Here is a 22,994-nt window from a genome sequence, read left to right as displayed (position 1 = left end):
GTTCCTCAGTAGCGTGCTACTCGCTGTAAAAGCGCTTCAACCCCTCGTCAGGGGTAGTAAGCGCTGTATAAATGCAAAAACAATCAAATAGAATACAATGACGCATATATGCACGTGAGTGATGATATATACTTGCGTATTTATCATTGTGCTTTTTTTATTTTTGTTTGTTGCAGAGGCTGTTCCACATGGGCAAACAATTATTTTTTCTATTGGCAAAGTAAAAATGTTGAGGAATACAAATGAACGGTGAAATCTTTTGGCTATGCTAATGTTAAAACATTTTGGCTGCAGCAAGTAAATAATATTTTTGAATAATATACACAATGCACAGCTATTAAAACATGCAAACACTAAAGGTAAGTTTGCTCTATTTTCTTTTGAGGCACCAATGTAGAACAGGACCAGAGGCAAGGAGTGCAGTACAAAAAAAACTGTACTGAAAAAGTTGCAGAGGTTGCAAAGCAGTTAAGAGAGGCTGCAAAACAGCACCATGTGTCCCCGGCTGACCGCACTTCCATCTTCCTACCAGCCAAGCCAAACCGGTGGCTTATAGATATGAGCCCCCGAGAGCCTTAACATATATTTCTTCAAGTGTGCAACGTGCCCTGTAGCGTGTGCGACAGTTTTCCAAATATTTGGCGTTTTAGTCAACAGACGCCGGTTGAGTTCTGCAGCATGTAGTTTTATTTTCCCATTCTCAATAGCGGCCTGGAAATCCCGGAATGCAAGTTGCTGTAGGCTAAAAAGCCAGCAGGCGTCACCGATGACTTTAGTTTCTAAGTGCTTTGCTCAACACTTTCAGGGTAGCCCTTGCTGCTTCTTGGCCACCTATTGGTACAATAGAACGAGGACAGATGCATGCTGGGAAGAATGTGCGCCAAATGTGGACTGGGGCAGGTGAATGAGGAGTGAAGGGCCGCCAAACTAGAATGAAGGCAGGTGATCGAGGAGGGAAATTGGCGCCAAACGTGGAAAGAGTGCAGGTGAATGAGGCGAGAATGGCCCCCAAATGTCCCAGCCCAAGACAAACACATCTTGTCTGTATGCAGAAGAGCACACACGCCTTCACCAGTCACAAACCACATCACAGCTGGACGCAGCAAACACTGTCGGGGTCTCTGTGGTTTACAAGAGGTCACAGCCTGGATTGGAGCGCAGGAAACAATGGGTATCTTCTAATGAGTCACTAGTCCACGGATGCAGATGCCTCAAGGGCACCTGGGTGGGCCAGGTTCTTTGGGAATATCGAGAACCCCCCTGAAGATCACCTCCTCAGAGGCGGCCACATTGCTGTATTTGATTGGATGAAGTGGGTGCTTACAATGAATCAGCAGATAGCTCAGTGGGTGAACGCAGCACATGCAGAGATGTGTAACTCCGCAAAGGAGACCACAGTGCCATGTTTTTTTGGATGGAAATTATACTTAGAATTAATCCGTTGATAGTTCGGTGGGTAAAGGCACCTAATGCAGAGATTGGCAGCTTACATATTTGAATCCTGGTCATCTCCTTGGGGCTACGTTTCATGCTGCAATTGTCTATAAAATCAGTTTCACTGACTTGAGTGAAAGCAGTAATATCATGGCCTAGAGTAAGGCGTGTTTGCATTTTGAATGCGGCGGTAGGTTGCCATTATACATAACTGCCTTGCAAATGTGGCTCGCATGCTGAGGTATCGCGCTCCTGCAGTCGAGTTTACACGTCACTATGATGAAACATGTGGACTGATACAGGGCCATTCATGGGTTCTCTATGCAGCATAAAGTGATATGAAGTACAATTTAGCATGAAGTTGGAGGCGCGCAGGCCATGTCTATACATATTCTCCTTATATTTAGGATTCGAGGCAACACCACCTGCTCAAGGTTCATTGAGTGGCAAGAGGTGGTGAGCTGTCCTGCTCCTCTTAGGAAGTGAGCAGGTCACGCGCGTGTATGTATGCATCCGGAGAAAGACCTATAGAGAGTACAGTGCTGTTAATTAAGGAACATGTGAGACTAAGCGAGGGGAAGCAGGGCTAGCTTTGCAAGGGGGGTGGAAGGATAGACAAGGGATTGCCCCTGGGGTGGAGGCGGGAAAAGAGGACACACGCAATGTAAATAAATCCACTTACCGTCTTCTGCACTTTCAGGAAGCACTTGATGACGAAAGTTTTTTGTTTTTTAATTGTATGTTAACTTAAAAAACAAGGAACATAAAATTGAAAGTTGCATTAATCTCACCGCCGAGTCTATCAAACGTCCGGGTGTCTGAAAACCTGAGCAAGCTTGGTGCAGGGCAAATTTAAAGCAGCCGCATCCTAAATGCCCCCGGAAGCCCGCCGCGGCCGCCCCGGAAGTCAGGCACGGTCGCCTTTGACGGGGGCGGGGCCACGTCCAGACCGGAAGAGGAGGCAGGCGGAGTCGATGCGTCTCGCGGCCCGGGGCTCCTGTGAGCGGTGTAGAGCCCCGGGGCCCCGCGTGCTGAGAGCAGAGTCCCCGACATTGGCCAGGTAAGCTCCAAAAGGCTGGGGGGGCTTGGTGCACTTGTGTGTGTGCGTGTATGCTCGTGTGTGTATGTATGTGTGCGACGGTGACGGCGGGGGAGGGAGGGAGGGGGGCCTCGGTGCACTTGTGTGTGTGCGCGTGTGTGTATGTGTCAGGGGGGTGTCTCTGTATGTATGTATGTGCGTGCGTGCATGGGCGCTTGTGTGTGTGTATGCGCATGCGTGTGTGGTGCTTGAGCTTCCCAGGAGACAGCGCCTGGCCACAGCGCGCGTTCCCGTTTCAAATCGGCTCCAAGGATGCGCGCGGCCGGAACTGTCTCCTGGGAAGCACACTCGCTAACAAAAGATCTCGGCGGAGACGCGCTTCCGCGCGGCTAGCCGAGACCTAAAAATGAGTAAACAAACATAACTGGTAAATATGCACATACCAGCATGGTTCTATTAATTGTCTTGCTTATCAGCCAATCTGTGCATGATTTAATGAAATGTTGTTCAAGCAGGTACACATAGTGCCTGCTTGCACATCTTTGGTTATTAGTCATATCTAAATTTAGGCATCTGATAAAATGTGTGCATCTTATGATAAGAACAAGAATATTTAGGATGGCAAGTAGGGTGTGGAGCGGCAGTGGTACGTCAGTGCGATGATGCAGTTTACAAGATACAAAAGTGTAACCTTGATTAGCCTAATTTCTTCTAACTTGCAAAAAGAAAAAAAAATACTGGAGCTAACACTTCTTGTTAAGGTCATCCAAGTCGCTGAAAATGAAAACAACAAAGAAGGCTAAAACCTTAACACTCACCCAAATGGAACAGCAGAATTATCCAGACAGGGATGGAGATAGCTCTTAGGTATCGCTCAGTGTTTGCATTCCACTTGAAGGATACAGCCAACACGTAGCCAACCACTAATGACCACACCTAAGAAAAGAAGCGAAAATAAATACACATATTGACAGATGTTGCTAAAACATATGCAATTCTGCTTAGTTAGCGCCAAACTAACAGCCTGACTGTTTTTCAGACATTTGAAGTATGGACAATCATCATGTTTCTTCAATGGAACATTGTAAAATACCAACAAAAAAATAAATAATGTTAGTGTGGAATTTCCCAAATAACACTTCATTGGAAACTCCAAATTCCCCTACTACCCACTTACTTAATTCTGGAAATCCCACCAGTGTGCATGGTCTTATACAGAAGTCAACATAACCACTTGAACTGTTTCACAGTGAGGGGAACTCTGCCAGTTCACTCCTCGAACTCGAATGAGAAACCGTATCATGGGTTATTCACTATAAAGTTGCAACACTACCATTTGATCGGACAATATTGACATCTATGCGCACATAATCGAGTCACAACATATGCAATTCCTGGTTCATACCGGTTACCTTTAACTATAATGATATTATAAAAAACTTTACATCTAATACCTACAACAAATAACAGACCTTGAAAAAGGACCCTTTTTGCGGCGAAACACCTGTTGCATGTATGAACTAAAACATTTTACTCTTCTGTAAGTGTTCATAATATAGCATAGAATTAACTAATATCGAAACATCTGACAAATAAAATGAAGAAGCACTTCAACGCCTCATCAGGGGTAGTAAGAGCTATACAAATGCAATTACAATACAAGATAATAAACTGGATGACCAATAGAATATATGGAATGTTGTAAAAATGTGTTAGGTGTTGCTACTGGTGCCTCCAAAATGTTAGAATTGTACAATTTATGGTACACAGAGAGAGTTACTAGTACATTGTGAGTACACCTGGCACTGGAAACTATGGGTCTGATGTACAAAGCTATTTACTACTCGCAAATTCCGTCCAATTCTCTACATCAGAGAGAACAGTAAAAAGATTTTTCTAAAGTACAAAGAAAATGCAGCGTTTCAGAAAAGTTTTTCAGAATTGCTGAGAGGGTTTAGAAATTGTTTCTGAATCGCTATTTGGAAGGGGAATGTTTTAGGGGTCCCGTCCGAGTAGCGAATTGGACTCTATATGTCAATGGTTTGGAAATGTTATTCTGACCAATTACCAACTTCAAGTTGGGGCGGTAACTGATGGAACCTTTTTCCTTGAACAATTAGGTTGGCAGCTTAAAGAGAAGCAGGCAGTGATCCATAGGACCATTGCCAACTCTCTCTGAAGTTTTGCAATGCAAACACAGGGATGGTGGTCTGTGGTCCCTTGCACACCACCATCCCGGTTGATGTAGTAAATAATAGTCACATATCGTGACCTTACTGATGAATATTATTTAGGGTTGTTGTTCCGCTATTCCCAGTACCTTATTATTCTGTCAACCAACTTATTAGTAAATAGTTTGGTTTGCAAAAATCAGACTATATATGCAAAAAGTTGGTGCACAATTTGCAACTACTCTTTGTGAATATATTCTTTGTAGGAGGCCCTCCTTCCAAGTGCCCATTATGTGCCTCATTCACAAAAGTAATTTACACTTCCGAGTAATTTTACACTTTGGATTTCCACAAACTCAGAGTGTATGTTCCTACAAAAAAAAAAAAACACAGTTGTAAGTCCAGCTCTACACATGACCAACCACTGGTAGTGTAACTCTTTCCCACAGAAAATAATGCAGGTAGAGACTTAAATAAAAGACTTAAAATACAACTCTGCAGGAAATAAGAATACCTTTAAATAAATTATTTAAAATAAATATAAATAAAGTAATGTTAAAAAATAAATAGTTGAGATTTGATTAATTATAACATATTTGAATAACTTTTCAATTTAAAAATATTGAAACAAACTTTATCAAAAGTGTAGATTTAAAATAGTTCTATACATTACTTGAAAGAAATTATAAATGCACTTTAGAAAATGAATTCTTTAGGTAGGAATGTATTATTTAATTTAAACTTCAGAAAAATAGTATAACATATTTCCGTCAATTCAAGTTTTAATTAAAAATAAATTGGTCTAGCATTTTCTTTTATTTAGTTCTACATCTAAAGCAAATAAACAAAATTAATTAGGTAAAGTATAGGTAAAATGACATGTTTAAAACATTTTATTTCAAGTTCCGACTTCCCTTATTCTCTATGGAATGGTGTTGCACTACCGTGGTTGGCCATGTGTAGTGTTGGACTTACTACTGTTTTTTTTTGGGGGGGGGGGGGGTAGTAATTTACACTTGCTATTTGTAAATACTGAAAATCAGCAAACTTACTCCCAAGTGTAACTTTACTCAATAGTGTAAATTACCTTTGTGAATCAGGCCTTTAATCCCCTCACAAATTCTACTTCATGCAGTAGATAAGTATATCTGGGGCTGCAAAAGGTTTTATGAATGCAGCGATCCTAAAAAATAATACATACATTACATCATAACAAAGTTGTGTAAATGCAAGACATTTATCCAACAGACACATTAATGCAGGTCAATTCTCCCAAGAGTTAGTCATCAATAAAATACAAAATTCTTTAAAAAAAAGACTTTCACCAAACATATAAGCACAATATAAGAGCATCAATGTCAAAGAACAACCACAATATTCCATGAGCAAAGCTTAGCAACTGGTGTACACAACAGGTATATTCATTTGTCTTATTAAGGGAATTTATATAACAAGTGCCTATTCTCCAAAGACGATTTACATAGCACAGGGGTGTAAGAAGTGATTGTAAATAAAAAACAAATATGGATAGAATTTAGAGGACATCCAAAGACTGACAACCAAATGAAAGACTTGGTATCAGATTACAGACATGTGATAGTTTCCAACCCTCACCGAACACGGACGCTGATCGACCCAACATGGCCGCATACAGGTGACCTGTGTACACAGAGACAAAAAGTTGTATCCTTTGGCTGAAGTCTTGCTGGATATAGATGGGGAATCCCAGCTAAGAAAGGTAGGGGTGGTACCGAACCTTCCTGAGACAGTCCTATTGGGAACAGACCTCCCCAGATTTCATGACTACCTACAGGCCTATGCTACATCTCCTCCCGCCGGCTCTCTGGTTGGATAGTGCCCCTTTCTATGGAGAAGAAATAGAAGCACCATTCCCTAAAGTACTAAAAACCCGTAGTGAAAAAAGGAAAGAAAGAGCCATGCATATACGGACAGAATCAATCTTACCCACCCATATCTTTACCTCCCCAGACACATCACAAGAGGCAGGACAGACCTTTCGAGCTGCTCAAAGAGACAACACCATGCTACAAAACGTCTGGAACCAGTTCCAGGAAGACCAACCGGATTAGGTAGGCCCCTTCTGTGTGAAAAAGGGACTTTTATACAGGGTTTCGCATGAGGGGGATTAAAGGAAAGAACAGCTGTTAGTACCACGATCCTGCAGGAAACAGGTACTATCCTTGACCCATAGTCAGACCGGGGGTGGACACTACGGCAAAGAACACACTCTGAAATATCTATTACCAAAGTTTTATTGGCCAGGGGTATACCAAGAAGTAGCCAGATATTGCTCTACATGTTCTCGCTGTCAGCTGATCAATGCCCCAGTTATCCCGAAGGCTCTACTTCAACCCCTTCCCATTATAGATGTCCCCTTTAAAAGGGTAGGAATGGATCTGGTAGATCCCCTTATTCCCTCTGCCCGGGGCCACCAGTACATTCTAGTTCTAGTCGATTACGCTATCAGATATCCAGAAGCCATACCCTTGTCCTCCACAACCACCTCAGCCGTAGCCTATGCAATGGTTACTTTCTTTTCCCGGGTGGGGTTCCCTCAAGAATTGTTAACAGACCAGGGTACCCCATTTATGTCCCGCTTGATGAAGCAGGTCTTTACCATTCCCAAAGTACAGCAAATACGGACGTCAGGCTACCACCCCAAACAGATGGGTTGGTAGAAACATACAACCGCACAATCAAAACCATTTTAAGGAAAAGTATAGATAAGGCAGGGAGTTATTGGGATAGGCAGCTACCCCTTGTCTTGTTTGCTATCCGGACACATGAACAGAAATCAACATGCTTCTAACCCTTTGAACTCCTGTTCGGGCGACAACCCAGAACACATGGCCATAGAAAAGTGGACAGAGGAAGAAGAAGAAGAGGGCAAACCACTACTTCAATATTCAGCCAACCTAAAAGATATGTTATCCTCATGGGAGGAGGTTGATGTGAACATGGAAGGTGCCCAGAACAGGCAGAAACAACTGTATGACCGTCAGTCTCACCTTAGGGAGTTTAAGACGGGAGACCAGGTACTCATTCTCTTACCTAGCTCCGATAAGAAGCTCTTAGCCAAATGGCAAGGTCCCTACAAAATATTGAGTAAAGTAACCCCCGTAACATACAGAGTGGATGTACCCCATAAAAAGAACGAGGGTCAGATATATCACGTAAATCTTATTAAAGCGTGGGAAGGACCTCTTCCAGGTACCTCAACCACAGACACATCCATACACCACATTGACTTAGACAAACCCGGGGAAGTGTCCTACGTTCCCAAAGACTGTAAGGAAAATAGCCTCATTCAACTAGGACCACGAGTGACAACCCAACGGCAACAAATGTTGGATCTATGTGCTAAATATACCAGCGTAGTGTCAGGGAATCCTGGGAGAACCACTTTAGTAGAACACAACATTGTCACAAAAACTGCCCAACCAGTTAAACTCAAACGGGATTGTATCCCAGAGGCTCGGAGGAAGGCAGTAGATCAGGAGATACAATCGATGTTGGAAGCCGACATAATCAAACCTTCTCACAGTGCCTGGTCCTCTCCAGTTGTTCTCGTCCCAAAACCTGATGGAAGCATCAGGTTCTGCATTGACTTTCGTCAGGTGAATGCGGTATAAAAGTTTGATGCCTACCCAATGCCCAGGGTGGACGAGTTAATAGAGCGATTGGGAGAAGCCAGGGTCATGATAACCATAGACCTAACTAAAGGCTATTGGCAGATCCCATTGACCCCATCTGCCAAGGAAAAGACTGCCTTTTCAACACCAATGGGCCTGTACCAATTTAAAGTATTACACTTTGGCCTCCATGGGGCCCGCTACTTTTCAGCGGCAAATGGACACAATACTGATCCCAGATCACTAATCTGCAGTTGCCTATCTGGACGACATTGTCGCGTATAGTCCGGATTGGGAGACACACCTGGTACACCTAGAAGTGGTCCTACAGTCCTTAAAACAGGCAGGTCTCACCCTAAACCCCAAGAAGACCACTTTTGGAAAAGACCAGATAGAGTACTTAGGATAAACTATCTGCTAAGGGTGTATTAAACCACAGGTTACCAAAATAGAAGCCATCGCCAAGATTCCCCGTCCCTCCTGTAAGAAAGACGTCCGTTCATTCCTCGGGTTGGTGGGGTATTATAGAAGGTTTATATCACATTTCTCTGAAATAGCCAGTCCCCTCACCGATTTGCTCAAGAAAGGACATACAGGGAAACACCTCTCTTGCCTGGTCTCCCAAGAAGAAAGCTTCCAAAAACTGAAAACTATTCCCTGTACATCTACGGTACTTACCTGCCCCGATTTTAGAAATGCATTTGTCCTCCAGACGGACGCCTCAGGGAGGGGTCTTGGGGCTGTACTATCCCAACCAGATGAATCCGGAGACTTACATCCCGTTTTATATCCTAGTAGAAAACTGTTCCCCAGGAAAACTAGATATGCAACGATTGAGAAAGAGTGCTTAGCACTACAACAGGCCATGGAGGCACTCCAAAATTATCTTTTGGGACGTTCCTTTCTGGTATTAACTGATCATGCTCCCCTTACTTGGCTGTCTCTGCAGAAAGACTCTAACCCAAAAGTTTTAGGATGGTTCCTTGCATTACAGTCCTTCACCTTTGAAGCTATACATGTCCCCGGAAAACTTCAAACAAATGTGGACTATCTCTCCAGATTTCCAGTCCTTGAATGGTCCGACCGTCCATTCCGAAGGGGGAGGCAATGTGATAGTTTCCAACCCCCACCGGACACGGACGCCGACCAACCCAAAATGGCCGTCATAGAAGAGTAACCCGGAAGTGCAATCGACGGTCTAGAGTATGGAGGAAGTCCAGGTGAGGAGACCGATGAAAAGCGCGACAGGCGGGGAGAAGTTCGTTCAGGTGTGGAGAAGCGGGAAGGAGCAGAGGACGCTGACCGACGTAAACCAGAGGAGCACCAAGGATCCCAGCCCGTGAAGGAAGAGGAAAACGCCGAAGGTATCCGCGAGGAAGGAATGGCTCAGGAGACACGCACCAGCGGACCGGACCAAGCAGCAGAGAACCGCTTGAGGAGCACTGCGCCAGGGACCACTCGTCTCCCCCACGGCGAGGAGGCTGGGTCTCCCAACACCACGGCCCAGGAGGGTCGTGGGAGCAGGCATGTACCGACTGCATGCTCAGGCTTGTTCAGGGGCTGTGGGCGCGAATAACGGGGCACTAGCATCACCATTGTTTTTCCCCCACACTAGGCACAACACGATAGGGACTGGTGACGGTGCACGTTTCTCCTTCCTCTTTGTCCTGTGCAACAGGAAAACAGTAGCCTGAGCCTTGTTTCTGTTTTGTTTCTTTTGGGTCCACGCGCACTTGCCAAGAAAAGGATCCGGGAGGTGAGGCGGCAGGAAGTTCGCAGTGGAGGGCCCTACAATTAATACCTCGTCCAGATTGGAATGACTGTGAAAGGAAACGCCCTGACCAATAACTGTACCTTAAAACAAATAAATCAGAGATTCCTTTTACAATACACTTTATTTTGAAAAAAACTGAATCAGTATCATAAACAAATAGGAGTATTGGTTTCTACATTCTTTACTCTTTTAAATGTTGAACTGGGTGGGGTGGAGGGTGGTGTGGGGGGGAAGAGGTCATCCTCAGTTAACACCTGAACATATTTTACTCACAACACACAAGCAGGGAGGTAGAGTATCTAAAGACATCAGCCACTCACTTTGAACTTAGTAATTTACTATACTTTTTAGCAGCCAAGATCTATCTCTGTCACTGGAATTCTATGCTAGGTAGCGTTAAACGTCATCTTGTTTGCTTCAGAGACGATGACAGCATTATTTGAAGATAAAGCAGCAGTGGCAGTCATATACATTGCTGGTGGTTTACAGTCAGCTCTCCCCCGCTTTGGTAGTTACCTGTCAGGCATACTCTTCTATTTTTTCCACCTTTCCCTGAACAGATTCCTACTGATTACTGTGAACTACTTGACTCTGCATTTGCAGTTACATGTTGTGAGAATACCAATTGCCTAAAAGCTTACACTTCCAACTTCAATGTTATGATGGGACTGGTTGTTGTTAAAATTCTGGTCTGGGATGAACAAAGCAAAGATAATCTCAGTTCTTATTCTGACAAGATTGAAAATGTAGAAAGCATACATCAGCTGTAGGACACCTATAAGGAGATCATCAACAGGGTCTCTGTTCAGGTTCATCATGCCCTCTGGGAAAGCTTAACAAAAAGTGTGCAGCAGATTTAAGATCATCTGAATCCTTGCTTTAGTTCAGGTCTAGTTAGTCAGCTCGCTAGTGCGTAGGCCAACAGGTGACCAGACTGTGGCAATTACATGCGTTGACTTGTCCCTCACAAACAAATGTGCCACATCGCTAAACAGCAACTCTTTTTGCTCGTGGGGGGGCGGGGGGGGGGGGGGGGGTAGATAAAACCTTTTTTACATCAGTGCAGAAACAAGGAGATAACACCTGTTTGTTTTCCTTAATGCTAGACAAATCCAGAAAACCATTGGTACAAGAGCAGGCGCACAAGAATCCACCATGAGGCTTATTTCTGGGCTTGATCAATCAGCAAAAGTGCCCCTTGCTGGTATAGGATCAGCAACAGACTGGAGGCAACAATTAACCTGAACTACTCTGTATCAGGAAGTCATCAGCAACAATACCAGCCAAAATGCTTTCAGCACACAGTAGACTTTGAACACTTGGTTTTGAAGACGTGATATTTGAAAGTTCTGTAGTCCCCTGAAACTTTTATGATTTCCACTTTACATGATTAATTCAATTTGCCATTCAGAAGTATCACTGAAAAATCAGGGGTTGACATGGGATAACTATGACAAACTAAATTGTAAATGGATACAGATTACTTCAGAGACTTGTTAGCTCTGCCAACAGAACTATGCTCAGAATGCTGAGGTGGTAATGTGTTTTGCAAGATCTGTGGTTAAACATTTCCTTCAGGCAGAAATCAAATGTGGAAGAATTCTCAAAGACAATGGCTTCTATTATCATATTATTTGAAGCAAAACTATGGAGACTCCACAAGGGGGCAAGGAACATAGCAAATATACAAAGGAGATTCTGGAAATTCTACAGCTTTAAAACCCTCCCAAATACTCCCCTCATCAAAGACAATTGAAAGGGCAGTATTTAGTTCAAAGGTTATATAACCCAAATCTCAAATTAAAATTAGCGAGGAAGCAGATTAGGTCACCACAACAGCCAACGTGTAATTAACAGCAGAAATGAAGACATTTGTGGGCAACCGAAAGGCCATAAAAGCACTACGGGAGAGCATCAGTCATCTCATTTTAAGCTTTTTACCTTTTGGCTGCTGCAGCAATTACAAGGAGATGATGGCTTACATCCTCAAAAAAAACGAAATAATTTGGTGACAAATCCAGGGTGTGTATCACTTACAACGCAACTTTTACGTCGTAATGCTGTTACAACGCAGCTATTACAACGCAGGATCCATTACATCGGTTGCCATTACAACGCATGGCATTACATAGCAGATGGTATTACAACGCATACCATTACATCGTAAGTATTGGTAAGTATATAATTTTTTTTATTTTAATTAATATTATATAATTGATTTAATTATTATTAATTATAAATAAAAATATTTCTTTATGTTTTTAAATATTATAAATTAAATATATTAATTTAAGTAATTTTTTTAATAAATATGAGTATAGGAGTATATGTTTTGGGGTACTGAGGTATATGTTTTGGGGTGTTTGGGTATTTTTAGGTTTTAGGGCAGGGTTTGGGTTTTGGGGTACAGGGGTGTTTTTAGGTTTTAGGGCAGGGTTTGGGTTTTGGGGTACAGGGGTGTTTTTAGGTTTTAGGGCAGGGTTTGGGTTTTGGGGTACAGGGGTGTTTTTAGGTTTTAGGGCAGGGTTTGGGTATTGGGGTACAGGGGTGTTTTTAGGTTTTAGGGCAGGGTTTGGGTTTTGGGGTACAGGGGTGTTTTTAGGTTTTAGGGCAGGGTTTGGGTTTTGGGATACAGGGGTGTTTTTAGGTTTTAGGGCAGGGTTTGGGTTTTGGGGTACAGGGGTGTTTTTAGGTTTTAGGGCAAGGTTTGGGTTTTGGGGTACAGGGGTGTTTTTAGGTTTTAGGGCAGGGTTTGGGTTTTGGGGTACAGGGGTGTTTTTAGGTTTTAGGGCAGGGTTTGGGTTTTGGGGTACAGGGGTGTTTTTAGGTTTTAGGGCAGGGTTTGGGGTACAGGGGTGTTTTTAGGTTTTAGGGCAGGGTTTGGGTTTTGGGGTACAGGGGTGTTTTTAGGTTTTAGGGCAGGGTTTGGGTTTTGGGGTACAGGGGTGTTTTTAGGTTTTAGGGCAGTGTTTGTGTTTTGGGGTACAGGGGTGTTTTTAGGGTTCAGGGGTAGGTTTGTGTTTTGGGTTAATTAAATTATATTTACCATTTTTAAATTAATTAAAATATATTTAATAAATTAAATTAATTTTATTACATTAATTACATTTTTAAATTAAATTATTTAAATTAAATAAATTATTTCAATTAATTTAATTTAATTTCAATTATAAAAATATGTACATTAAGTTAATTTTATTTTTTTAATTAAATTAAATTATTTCCTTTTTTTATTAAAATTACATTTATTAAATAGATATTATTTTATTAAATTAAATTAATGGCTATTTTTAAATGTATTTTAATTAAATTAAATTAAATTAATTAAATTAACTTAACATTTTTTAAAAAAAGGTATACTTACCTATACTTACGATGTAATGCCATGCGTTGTAATACCATCTGCTATGTAATGCCATGCGTTGTAATGGCATCCGATGTAATGGATCCTGCGTTGTAAAAATTCCGTTGTAACGGAATGCGACGTAAAAATCTGCGTTGTACTGACACCAATCCCAAATCCAGTAATGCACTTTGTCAAAAAACGATTGCGGACAAAGAATGGGATGTCAAACCGTTCAGTTTTATTTTTATTAGCATACTTACTTAAGACCATTGCATCAAGACACATCGTTAAACTTTATAAAAGGTTATAAATATTGTTAAAATAATTTCATTGTCTATTCTCAATCAGATTGAGTATTTGAGTTCATTTTTTATGTGTCTTTAGGGGAATGGCCATTTTGTCTAGTGTTATTGCCTGTGCAGCCACTGCATGGGGAGGGAGGCGGGGTGTGACACGGCTCCAATGATTTCCTTAATAGAGCCTTAGGTTAGCTCGGTTGTTCCAGCTAATTGTCCCTCCATCAGTGCATTGGCATTGTTTTTGCCACCAGGCTCAGGAACTTTACCAAAGGACAGTTCAGAGGTGGATGCTCTGGTGTGAAGCAGGCAAGCACGGCTTGCCTCTGAGTGCAGATCCCTCGTTGATTGAAGTGAGATGTCAATAGCGGTTTCCTTTCCTTCAGAAGATCTTTACATGTACATAAGAGTTTTAACAGGTCCTCCTGTACTGGAGCCCGCTTGATCCTTGAGCCAACGTGGGAGATGCTGCACGCAAGGTAACCGGCCCAATTGGTACTTCAGGAATTGAGTTTTGATAGTTTTGGCATACTCTAAATCAAAGTATTTTTGAGGGGCCAGGGCAGTATAGGTGTTCAGGGTCATCCAGCCGTGGGCTCTCTTTGATAGGGAAGCTTTGTCCTCAGTCAAAAATAAGAGTTTGACTGTTTTCCCCAAATGTTTTTTTAAATTCTGTGTTATCGGTAGGTGTTTCCCAGAGCTGTGATAGTCCTGTATTGATCAGGCAGCTTTTGAGGTAGGATGAGGCAGGTGATAAAACTCGCTGCTGTAATTCTAACCATAAGTAATGTTTAGGAGTTTCTGGTGCAGCTTTCCGGACCTTGTCCCAGGTGATGATATATGCTCCTCGTCTTGCCAAGGTCAGTTTTTGTAGTCCAGCCACTCATTTTGCCTGACACTTACGGGATCTCTGCAGACTGTTGTTTCTGCTGCTGGGGCGCCACAGAGGAGTTTTGCCAAACGCGGCCCTGCTCCACGGGCCCGCCGACGATCCAATCAGCAACGCTGCGGGACTGCGAGGCATTGGAACATCTGCAGCCTCTTCCGCCAGCGGCCACGCCCCCTCCTTGACGCGAGGATAACCTTTCGCTGCACCCGCTCTGCGGGTGCCACTCATTTTGCCTGACACTTACGGGATCTCTGCAGACTGTTGTTTCTGCTGCTGGGGCACCACCGAGGAGTTTTGGCAAACGCGGCCCCCGCTCCACGGGCCCGCGACGATCCAATCAGCACCGCTGCAGGACTGCGAGGAATTGGAACACCTGCAGCCTCTTCCCGTAGCGGCCACGCCCCCTTGTATTGGGGGCTTCAAAAGCAGTCCACGCACTCCGGGACTCGCGCGGGACAGAGCACGGGGCGAAGCCCGGGCCAGGGGCGGGCCCGTTTAAGCCCGTTAAAGACCGGGTAAGACTGGACTGGGCCACCCCTTTTACATCTGATTTATGACATCACCCGCTCTGTTCCCTACCGCTTATACAATATCCTCTGCCTCCCCTCTATCGTTAATACCCTGATACCTGCTATTTTCTAATTATGTCTACTAGAGGGAGCAGGAGCAAAACTGCACAGGGAAATGCACTTAAAACTGGCCCAATCGATCAGTATATAACCAGAGCTAACGAGGCAATTGACCAAGACATAATCCTCCTCGAACGTAGGGTATCAATGGATTTGGCCCTGGCCAAGCGATCCTCGTTGGGCTCCCTAGCTGCAGCCAATACTCCCATACAGCATCATGAAATCGGGCATCTATCGGAAGTGCACGCAGAAATTCACGAAGAAGCACACACCGTGCCAGGTATGGTTGATCTGTCGGCTTCCCTTGTGTTGTCGGACTTTCAAACATCCATGTCACTAGAAAAAACCCTGTCATCTTTGCAAGCCCGACCCGGGAGGACTCTAGACTAGCTCCTACCAGGGGTTTGAGGGAGGGTGCTATCCCCAAACAAAAAACCCAAAAGAAAAAGGATAAAGCTAAACACCCCAAGAAACATCCGACGCACAAAGATCTGCCTACAATACACTCATTAGGGCAAGTCAGTCCATCATTGAGAGAGCTAACCACTACACCTATTGAAACTATTAATCTCTCCATGAATACAGCAAATCATAGTGCACGGATGGAGGGTGCAAAGTGTGTGGGATAAATACCAACTTTTAATCAGACTAGGTGACTTAGTCAAAACCTATCTGCAACCAATCGAACTGTCCCTCATCATGTTAGAAAAGCAGATAGCCGCATTGACTACAACCTTAAATTCCCATAAGGGGGAGGGATCGGCCCAATCAGGGGGACCATTAGCGAATACAAAAACCTCAAAGGCAGGGGTGCAAGCCACAAAAATCCCCGCTAACGTACTAACTGTAAAACCAAAGCCCCCACCCGTAGGGGTGAAGAAAACCCCAGTGACAGCAAAAACCCCAGTGACAACAAAAATTACAGAGATATCTAAAAATCCAGTTCCCCCCAAAACTCCGAAGCTTAACCAATCCAAGTCTTCAGGACCAAAAACTACCAACATTAGATCAAGGGGGCGGGATGGGCACCCAATACACTTGCCACCAGAAGCTAGTTTTTTTGTGGTAATTATGACCGGCGTTCCCGAGCTGAGTGCTAACGCGGAGGAACCAGAATGGTCTCTAAAAAATAAAGGTGTTGCATTGGCTATCCACTAATAGACCTTTACCACCGTACTCTACTAGTAGTTTCAACGGTTCGTAGGGTCCCGTGGATAGGCAACGAGCCGAAAAGAATCCCCGGAGACTGTGTCATAGTTAACTGTGACGATCCCTACACAGTAGAGCACATCTGTTCCTGGGGTACGCAAGCTGCTACTGATGGGGTCGATATAAAAAGACTCGACTATTTCTACCCTCCAACACCTCGCCATAATGAAAGTTCCTTTTGGAACTGGACCCACGTAGGAAATTGGGATAGGCGAAGAGACTGGGATAGGCGAAGAGACTGGGTTAACTGGTCAGGATATGGTGGTAGAGACATAGCCCCCTCTATAACTTGGAGAGGAATTCCAGTCGCCAATAGATTTAACTGTCTAGACATGGTCGACTGACCACCATTGGGCACTGATCAGAGATATAAGGGCCTTCTCCCTACGAGACACAAAACTTCACCTCCACTTCTAAAACCTGATAGAGCCTCTCAACGAAGCATAGCCCATGACTCAATGATAGATCTTCACCAACCAACACATATTCGTACTCTACAAATAACTTCTGATCCCCAACAGTTCCATGCTAACAAAAATGAACTAAAAGAGCCACCCGGTAATGCGGGGAAGATAGCCCTTGTGAGCGTAGTAGAAGTAGGTTTATACTCTGCAACTCCTTCTACTTCCAATGACCCAGTTAATATGCTATCTACAGTTGCGTCGCACGAGCTGTACCCCCCGCCTGACACAAGACTCACTAACGTTTCTCCCGAAATCACTGCCCTGACAACCTAATCCTCGACCCTTTCAGTTCGGTTATGGAGCGTTGCTGGTCTCCGATGCAAGACAAACCTTAAATCTTGGTCTGACGTAGTTAGTGCACACCAAATAGTTTGCTTTCAGGAAACTTGGGCCATTGAACCTATACACATTTTAGGCTACAAAACTTATCACGCCCCAGCTAGCTCCAAATCCTTGGGCAGACCCAAAGGTGGTCTTGCAGTTTATATTTCCAACAATTTTCCCGCAATGGATATAACTGTCCTATTGCTTGGTGATAACTTTATGATTTTAAAGATCTTAATCAATCAATGTATGTTATTTTTCTTGGTTAATTTCTATAATAACCTCCACCCTAATGATTGTGTTAATACTTTAACTGAGATCACATCTTACTTAACGGAACAGCAGAACAGGTCAAATACCCTTACCTCTTATGTGATTTGGGGGGGGGGGTGACTTTATTGCACCGCTATGTAGCAACTATAAGAACGGTACTTGTGGCCTCCAGGATGATAATGGTTGCCCCATGACCCATTTTACACATACGAAGCTGTGAAACTGTTTAAATGACTGCCTGTTTTCCCTAGAACTAGAATATGCGAACGACCTTGTAGACCCACCTGTCGATTTCACACCAACATTCCATGGTAGGGGTCTTTCAAGTGTCATCGATTATATTCTATGTTCCCAGATAATAAAGGGTCAACTTAAAACTTTTAACAAAGGCTCTGATATTTCTAGCGATCATTTCCCCATCAGTATTAGTTTACTACTTACAAATTTTCTACCTTACTCTTCTAAGGACAGTCTATTGAATCAACAATCACTGTTTATGGACAGAGTAAATGGCTTCTCTGTAAAATGGTCTAAAATTGACCCAGAAGCAATAACTAGCAAAGTGGTAAATAGAGCTTTACCATGGATGAACAATTGTCTAGCACTAGATTCTTCTCCCCAGCTAATTCTAAGCAGCTTCCTGGAAATTATCAAAATTATACGAGAGGAGTTATTTCGTAATCGAAAACACAGAAACCCAGAAATTAAAGGCCGGTTTGACTCCACCTGTCGCATAGCCCTGACCAACTTAAAAAAAGCAATTCATAATCCTGTCAGAGATTGTGCCAAAATTACTAAACTTAGAAAGGCATATAACCAGGCGCTTGAAAATCGCAGGAAAGAAATTAAGAAGAACTTGTGGGCCTAACTACACGAGAGCTGCCTACGTAAAGACAGCACATTGTTCTGGAGCACAGTAAAATCTCCTTTTCTGTTAGATGCCTCATCTTCTCAGCACCTAGACGTGGCAGTGACAGCAGACGAGTGGGTGGCTCATTTTTCAAAGATTTTTAGTCATCCCTCAGAGGGTATTAGGGATGAGGTATCTTTAATGGGTAATCCTTCCGTCAAACCCATATTTCCCATCGACCTCTTTTTTGACCACAATTTTTCAGGAGGGCCTTGGCACTGTCGAGCAAGCGTTGAATTTGACTCTCCTAATTGGTAAATATGTGGGGGTCAAAAAAGGTAATCTTTACCTAGTTTATGTTGACCTCAGCGCAGCATTTGACTGCGTTATACATACCAGGCTGTGGTCCATTCTAGATGACTTGGGTGTAGATCCCCCCCTTATTCGATTTCCGCGCGAACTGTATTCTGACGCTACTGCGTGCGTCAGATATGGGATCGGCGGAGAATTAACCCCAGCATTCCCAGTTGTTAAAGGAGTTAGACAGGGCTGCGTCCTGGCCCGTTTTCTTTTTAATTTATACACTAATGGCCTGGAAGCAGCAATGCTTGAAGGGAGTCAGGATCTTCCATCTATTAAACAACGCCCTATTCCCGCACGGTTATACAGATGATTCTGTAATCCTAGCCAGAACATTAAACCAGCTACAAAAACAGCTAAATAAATATTGCCATTTCATGCTCTCCCTAGGCCTTAAAGTAAATAAAAACAACATTTTCGTTATGCATCTTGGCCCCAAAGTGAAGCATCCTAAGTCAGTTTTTATAGACCAAGTCAGGCTGGAATGTACTAGAGAATATCCCTATTTAGGAATTTTAGTTGACGACAAACTTTCTTGGAAACAAGCCATGTCAAGTAAAAAGCTACTCTTTCAAAGAGCAACCTCTGCCCTAGTCTCCTTTTCTAGGAAACTGGGTAAACCTGCAACAGGAGAGTTGCTAAAAATGTACCACGCAAAGTGCCACAGCGTAGCAACCTATGGAGCAGGGGTTTGGGGTTATGCTGCCACAGACGGTCCAGAATGGGTTTTTTAAATATCTATTGGCCCTACCACAAAGTGCCCCAACGTACGGTTGCCATGTCGAGCTGGGTATCCATTATTTGACAGACAATATCAAATGCCAGCCGATCTTGTTATGACACCGTATTTGGTCCAAAACGCAATGTCATCTCACCCGCTCACTGATCAATGACTGCTTGTCCTTGGCAAAATCCCCTGGCTTTTCTACATCTCTAACTTCCTCAAAGACTTGAATCGTACATCATATTTCTCAGAGCCATGTTCACTGGCAGATATAACCAGGAAAGAACTGAAAAACCTGTGCTTAGGCCATCTGAGAGAACTACGCCTCGCACAAGAAATCACGAAAACTTAAAATGTACAGATTCTTTCTGTCCAGACTGTTTTGGGAATTCAGCCATATTTATCTTACCACCTAACCAACCACGAAAAATATGTATTGACTAGGTTTCGCTTTGACTCCTTTTTCCGCCTAGTTACTTATCCAACAGCAAAGGACTGGTCGCATATTCTCCCGAAATGCCCTTGTGATGGTTTATTATCTCAATCAACAATCCATGTTATACAGTTTTGTAGATACTATGTGATGCCTCGCAAGCGCTGGATCATCCCTTTACTCCGGAAACTGGGACTGAGAACCTGTCGGCCTGCTTACTTAGCTCTGCAGTTCCTGGACTCTCAATATATTGCCAAATGCGTAGCTCGCTTCTTAAAATCATGTCTAAAAATTTGCAGTAATCTTTGAAGTACCTTATCTTATTTGTTTTTGTTCCCATGAACTCTTTTTTTAACTACTGTTTTTAATTTATACGGTTTTCTTACTGTTTTTAATGTAACCCACATTGATTTCTATATGCACTGTAATACTTTTGTACTTTTTATGGTTACATGACCTGCAACCGAATAAAAGTTTATGAACTGAACTGAACTGTAGTACAAACTCCAGCCTAATCTGTGCTGGAGAGGTTTGGGCAGGCCACAAATAATTCTATACGCTGTTATAATTGTGCTGTCCTGTACTCTTGAATCTCTACCCCTCTGTAGCTCAGTGCCATAGGCTATTGTTGGTAAACGCTTGGCACGTATAACGTGAGCTAAGGGGAGTATTGATGGTCCGCTCAATTTGAATTGAGATTCCTTAGTGAGACTGCCATTGCGAGGCCCTTTCTTCTGATTGAGTTCTTCTGGACGACAAAGTGGCCTCCCATGTCTATAACCACACCTAGATATTTATATTCCAATGCAGGTTCAGTGCAGGTGTTACCCCAATGCCATGCCGGTGATTTCTTTAGATTTTTCCTGATCGTCATCGTACTTGTTTCTCTAGATTGATGCTTAGGCCGTTGGCTTTGGAGAATTCCTGTGTGGTGATGAGAAGATGCTGTAGGCCCACCTGTGTGTAACTGACCAGGACTAGGTCATCCGCATAGAGCAGGCATGGTAGTGCTAAGCCTCCTATTCTTAAAGCTTGTGAGTTCCAGGCATTCAATGCCGGTACAAGGTCTGCTAAATAGGGTTGGAGCCAGAACACATCCCTGTTTAAGTCTCTTCTTGGTTGGTATGCGCATTGACAGAGAGGATCCATTGCCCAGCGGTATCTGGACCCATGTATCGGTGTGCAGGATGATTATCAAGTTTAGCAGAGTATATGGTCTACCCCAATTCGCCAATTTGGTCCAGAGACTATTACGGTTTACTTGGTCAAAAGTGGTCTTTTAGTCAATATAGCATAGGTGTAATGCATTTTTGTTGATTCCGCCTTGTTGATCAACAATGCAATGGTCAAGATGTTTGTTGTTGTTCCAACGGACTTTGCAAATCCAGTCTGATTTAGTGGAATGATTGATTTCTCTTTGGCCCAGGACTGGAGCTCTTCTAGTCGTGTTCCTGGGAGGTATTTTGCCTCATTGTCTTGGAGAGCTACTAAATGGTCGTTTTTTGGCAAGGACTGGTCTCTTGTCTTACAAATTGAGGAGATTATCGAACCCCTCCAAGAGGATGGGCGTGTACCAAATTGCCTTATTGCGGTAAAGAGAGGTTTGAGGGCCTTGGCCCAGAGTTCTGCATCTTGTTTGAACAAAACCTGAGGAATTCCATTTGAGCCCGAGGCCCCTTCTCTCCTTCCTTTTCCTATTTGACCTTTGATTGACATGAAATTGCAACTTGGGGGTGCAGTAATTGACGTATTTCACCTGGCTACCAAAGTTTCTGTTGTGCTCCCTTCCTCATGGTGGATCTCTGGCGAACCTCCTCCTGTGTATATTATAGTTTTTGATCCTGTGGCCTGTAGGTTGTTGTCTTGGTGGAAATGGTACCCAAGATATCTTGCCCAGTCTTCTTCGAAGATGTTGGATGAAACGCCCTCGTATGTGGGGTGAATGAGACTATTTATTGTTCTCCAAAATGTTGCGCCTTCTTTGTTCTTGATGTTGGCATGCAGTGTTGCCCAGACCTCCTCCTTTAAAGCTCCATTGACAGCCCATTTTACTCACTTTAGCTGATTTATTTGCTGAGGATTGCAGTACTAAGTTGGCTTTGCCGTTTGGATTGTGGCTTTTGGAATGCACTTCATCCTGTTGTAACTGTGGTGCACCCTTGATTTAAATCGGGACGGCGAAGGACTCTGCCATTTTGTTGGTGAAACTATCCCATTTCTCAGTTACGAGTGTTCCAGACAGTAACTCAATAAGAATTATGGCGGATTGCAAGAAGCTCCCGCTTGATGAATGTACGAATTAGACTCTTCTATAGTTGATTGTGAGATTCGATTCTGGGAGAGCCCGAGTCCATTCAAACATAGGCATGTTCATTCAAAGTGTAATTTCTTCAGGGCAATGGTCACCGCCGGCTTTGTCACCCAGATGAAATGAGACAATTTGATTGAAGAGGGGTAGAGAGACAAAGGTATAGTCTAGCATCACGTCTACAGTTGAGGAGTAATAGGTGGCTGCAGGAGGACAATCGCCCGCAAATCTGCAATTGATGGCTCTAAGATTAAGAAGTTCAAGATCCTCTAGTAGGCGCCAGCTGGTTTTGGTTTGGTGGGCCAATGTGCTTTTTCCCTGCGTTGGGATGTTCCAAAACGAAGTTTGGATGGAAACTTCATCAACAGTCGAGGAGCCGAATAGGTGTAGATTTAGATCCCCAGTGTGGATGGTGTCTGCTGTGTCCGCTTCACTTATGCATGACTCAATGTAGTCTACCACTTGTCAGGCTGCCTTGGTTTTCCTTTTTGGGTGTATGTAAGCATTAATAATTATGAAGTCTGTGCTCCTGTTTTCCAATGTTGCAGACGACACAGATATTTTTATTGCAATGTTTTCTGGAGAAACCGGGCGAACTGCACAAGCTGATATTATGCTTGTAATGGAGACATGGGTTGCGAGCCCACCTTGTGAGTGGCCATATTTTGCCCCCCTGTCAACTTTTGGCAGACGCCGAAGTCTGAGTCTGGCATCTTGCTGACAAGTCCGTTGATGTTCCGTGAACGGATCCGTAGTAGACTGTTGGCTCGGGTTGGTGGTGGATGAAGGCTGTCTTGTCAATTGTTTCCTGTTTGACT

The 22,994-nt window shown here is 43.4% G+C and overlaps 1 protein-coding gene across 2 annotated transcripts in view; it reads right to left on the bottom strand.

Moving 5' to 3' along the window:
* Positions 1 to 22,994, bottom strand: part of TMEM245 (transmembrane protein 245) — a 982,890-nt gene that overhangs the window by 903,230 nt on the left and 56,666 nt on the right. For both annotated transcript variants that reach the window (XM_086965376.1, XM_086965377.1), the window contains exon 2: positions 3,292 to 3,409. In XM_086965376.1, the coding sequence (XP_086821502.1) occupies positions 3,292 to 3,409 (118 nt within the window). The remainder of the gene's footprint in view (positions 1 to 3,291; positions 3,410 to 22,994) is intronic.

The sequence above is a fragment of the Lissotriton vulgaris genome, chromosome 4_1 (genome assembly GCF_964263255.1).
Source record: "Lissotriton vulgaris chromosome 4_1, aLisVul1.2, whole genome shotgun sequence".
Taxonomy (NCBI): domain Eukaryota; kingdom Metazoa; phylum Chordata; class Amphibia; order Caudata; family Salamandridae; genus Lissotriton; species Lissotriton vulgaris.
This window is presented reverse-complemented; position numbering and strand designations above follow the sequence as displayed.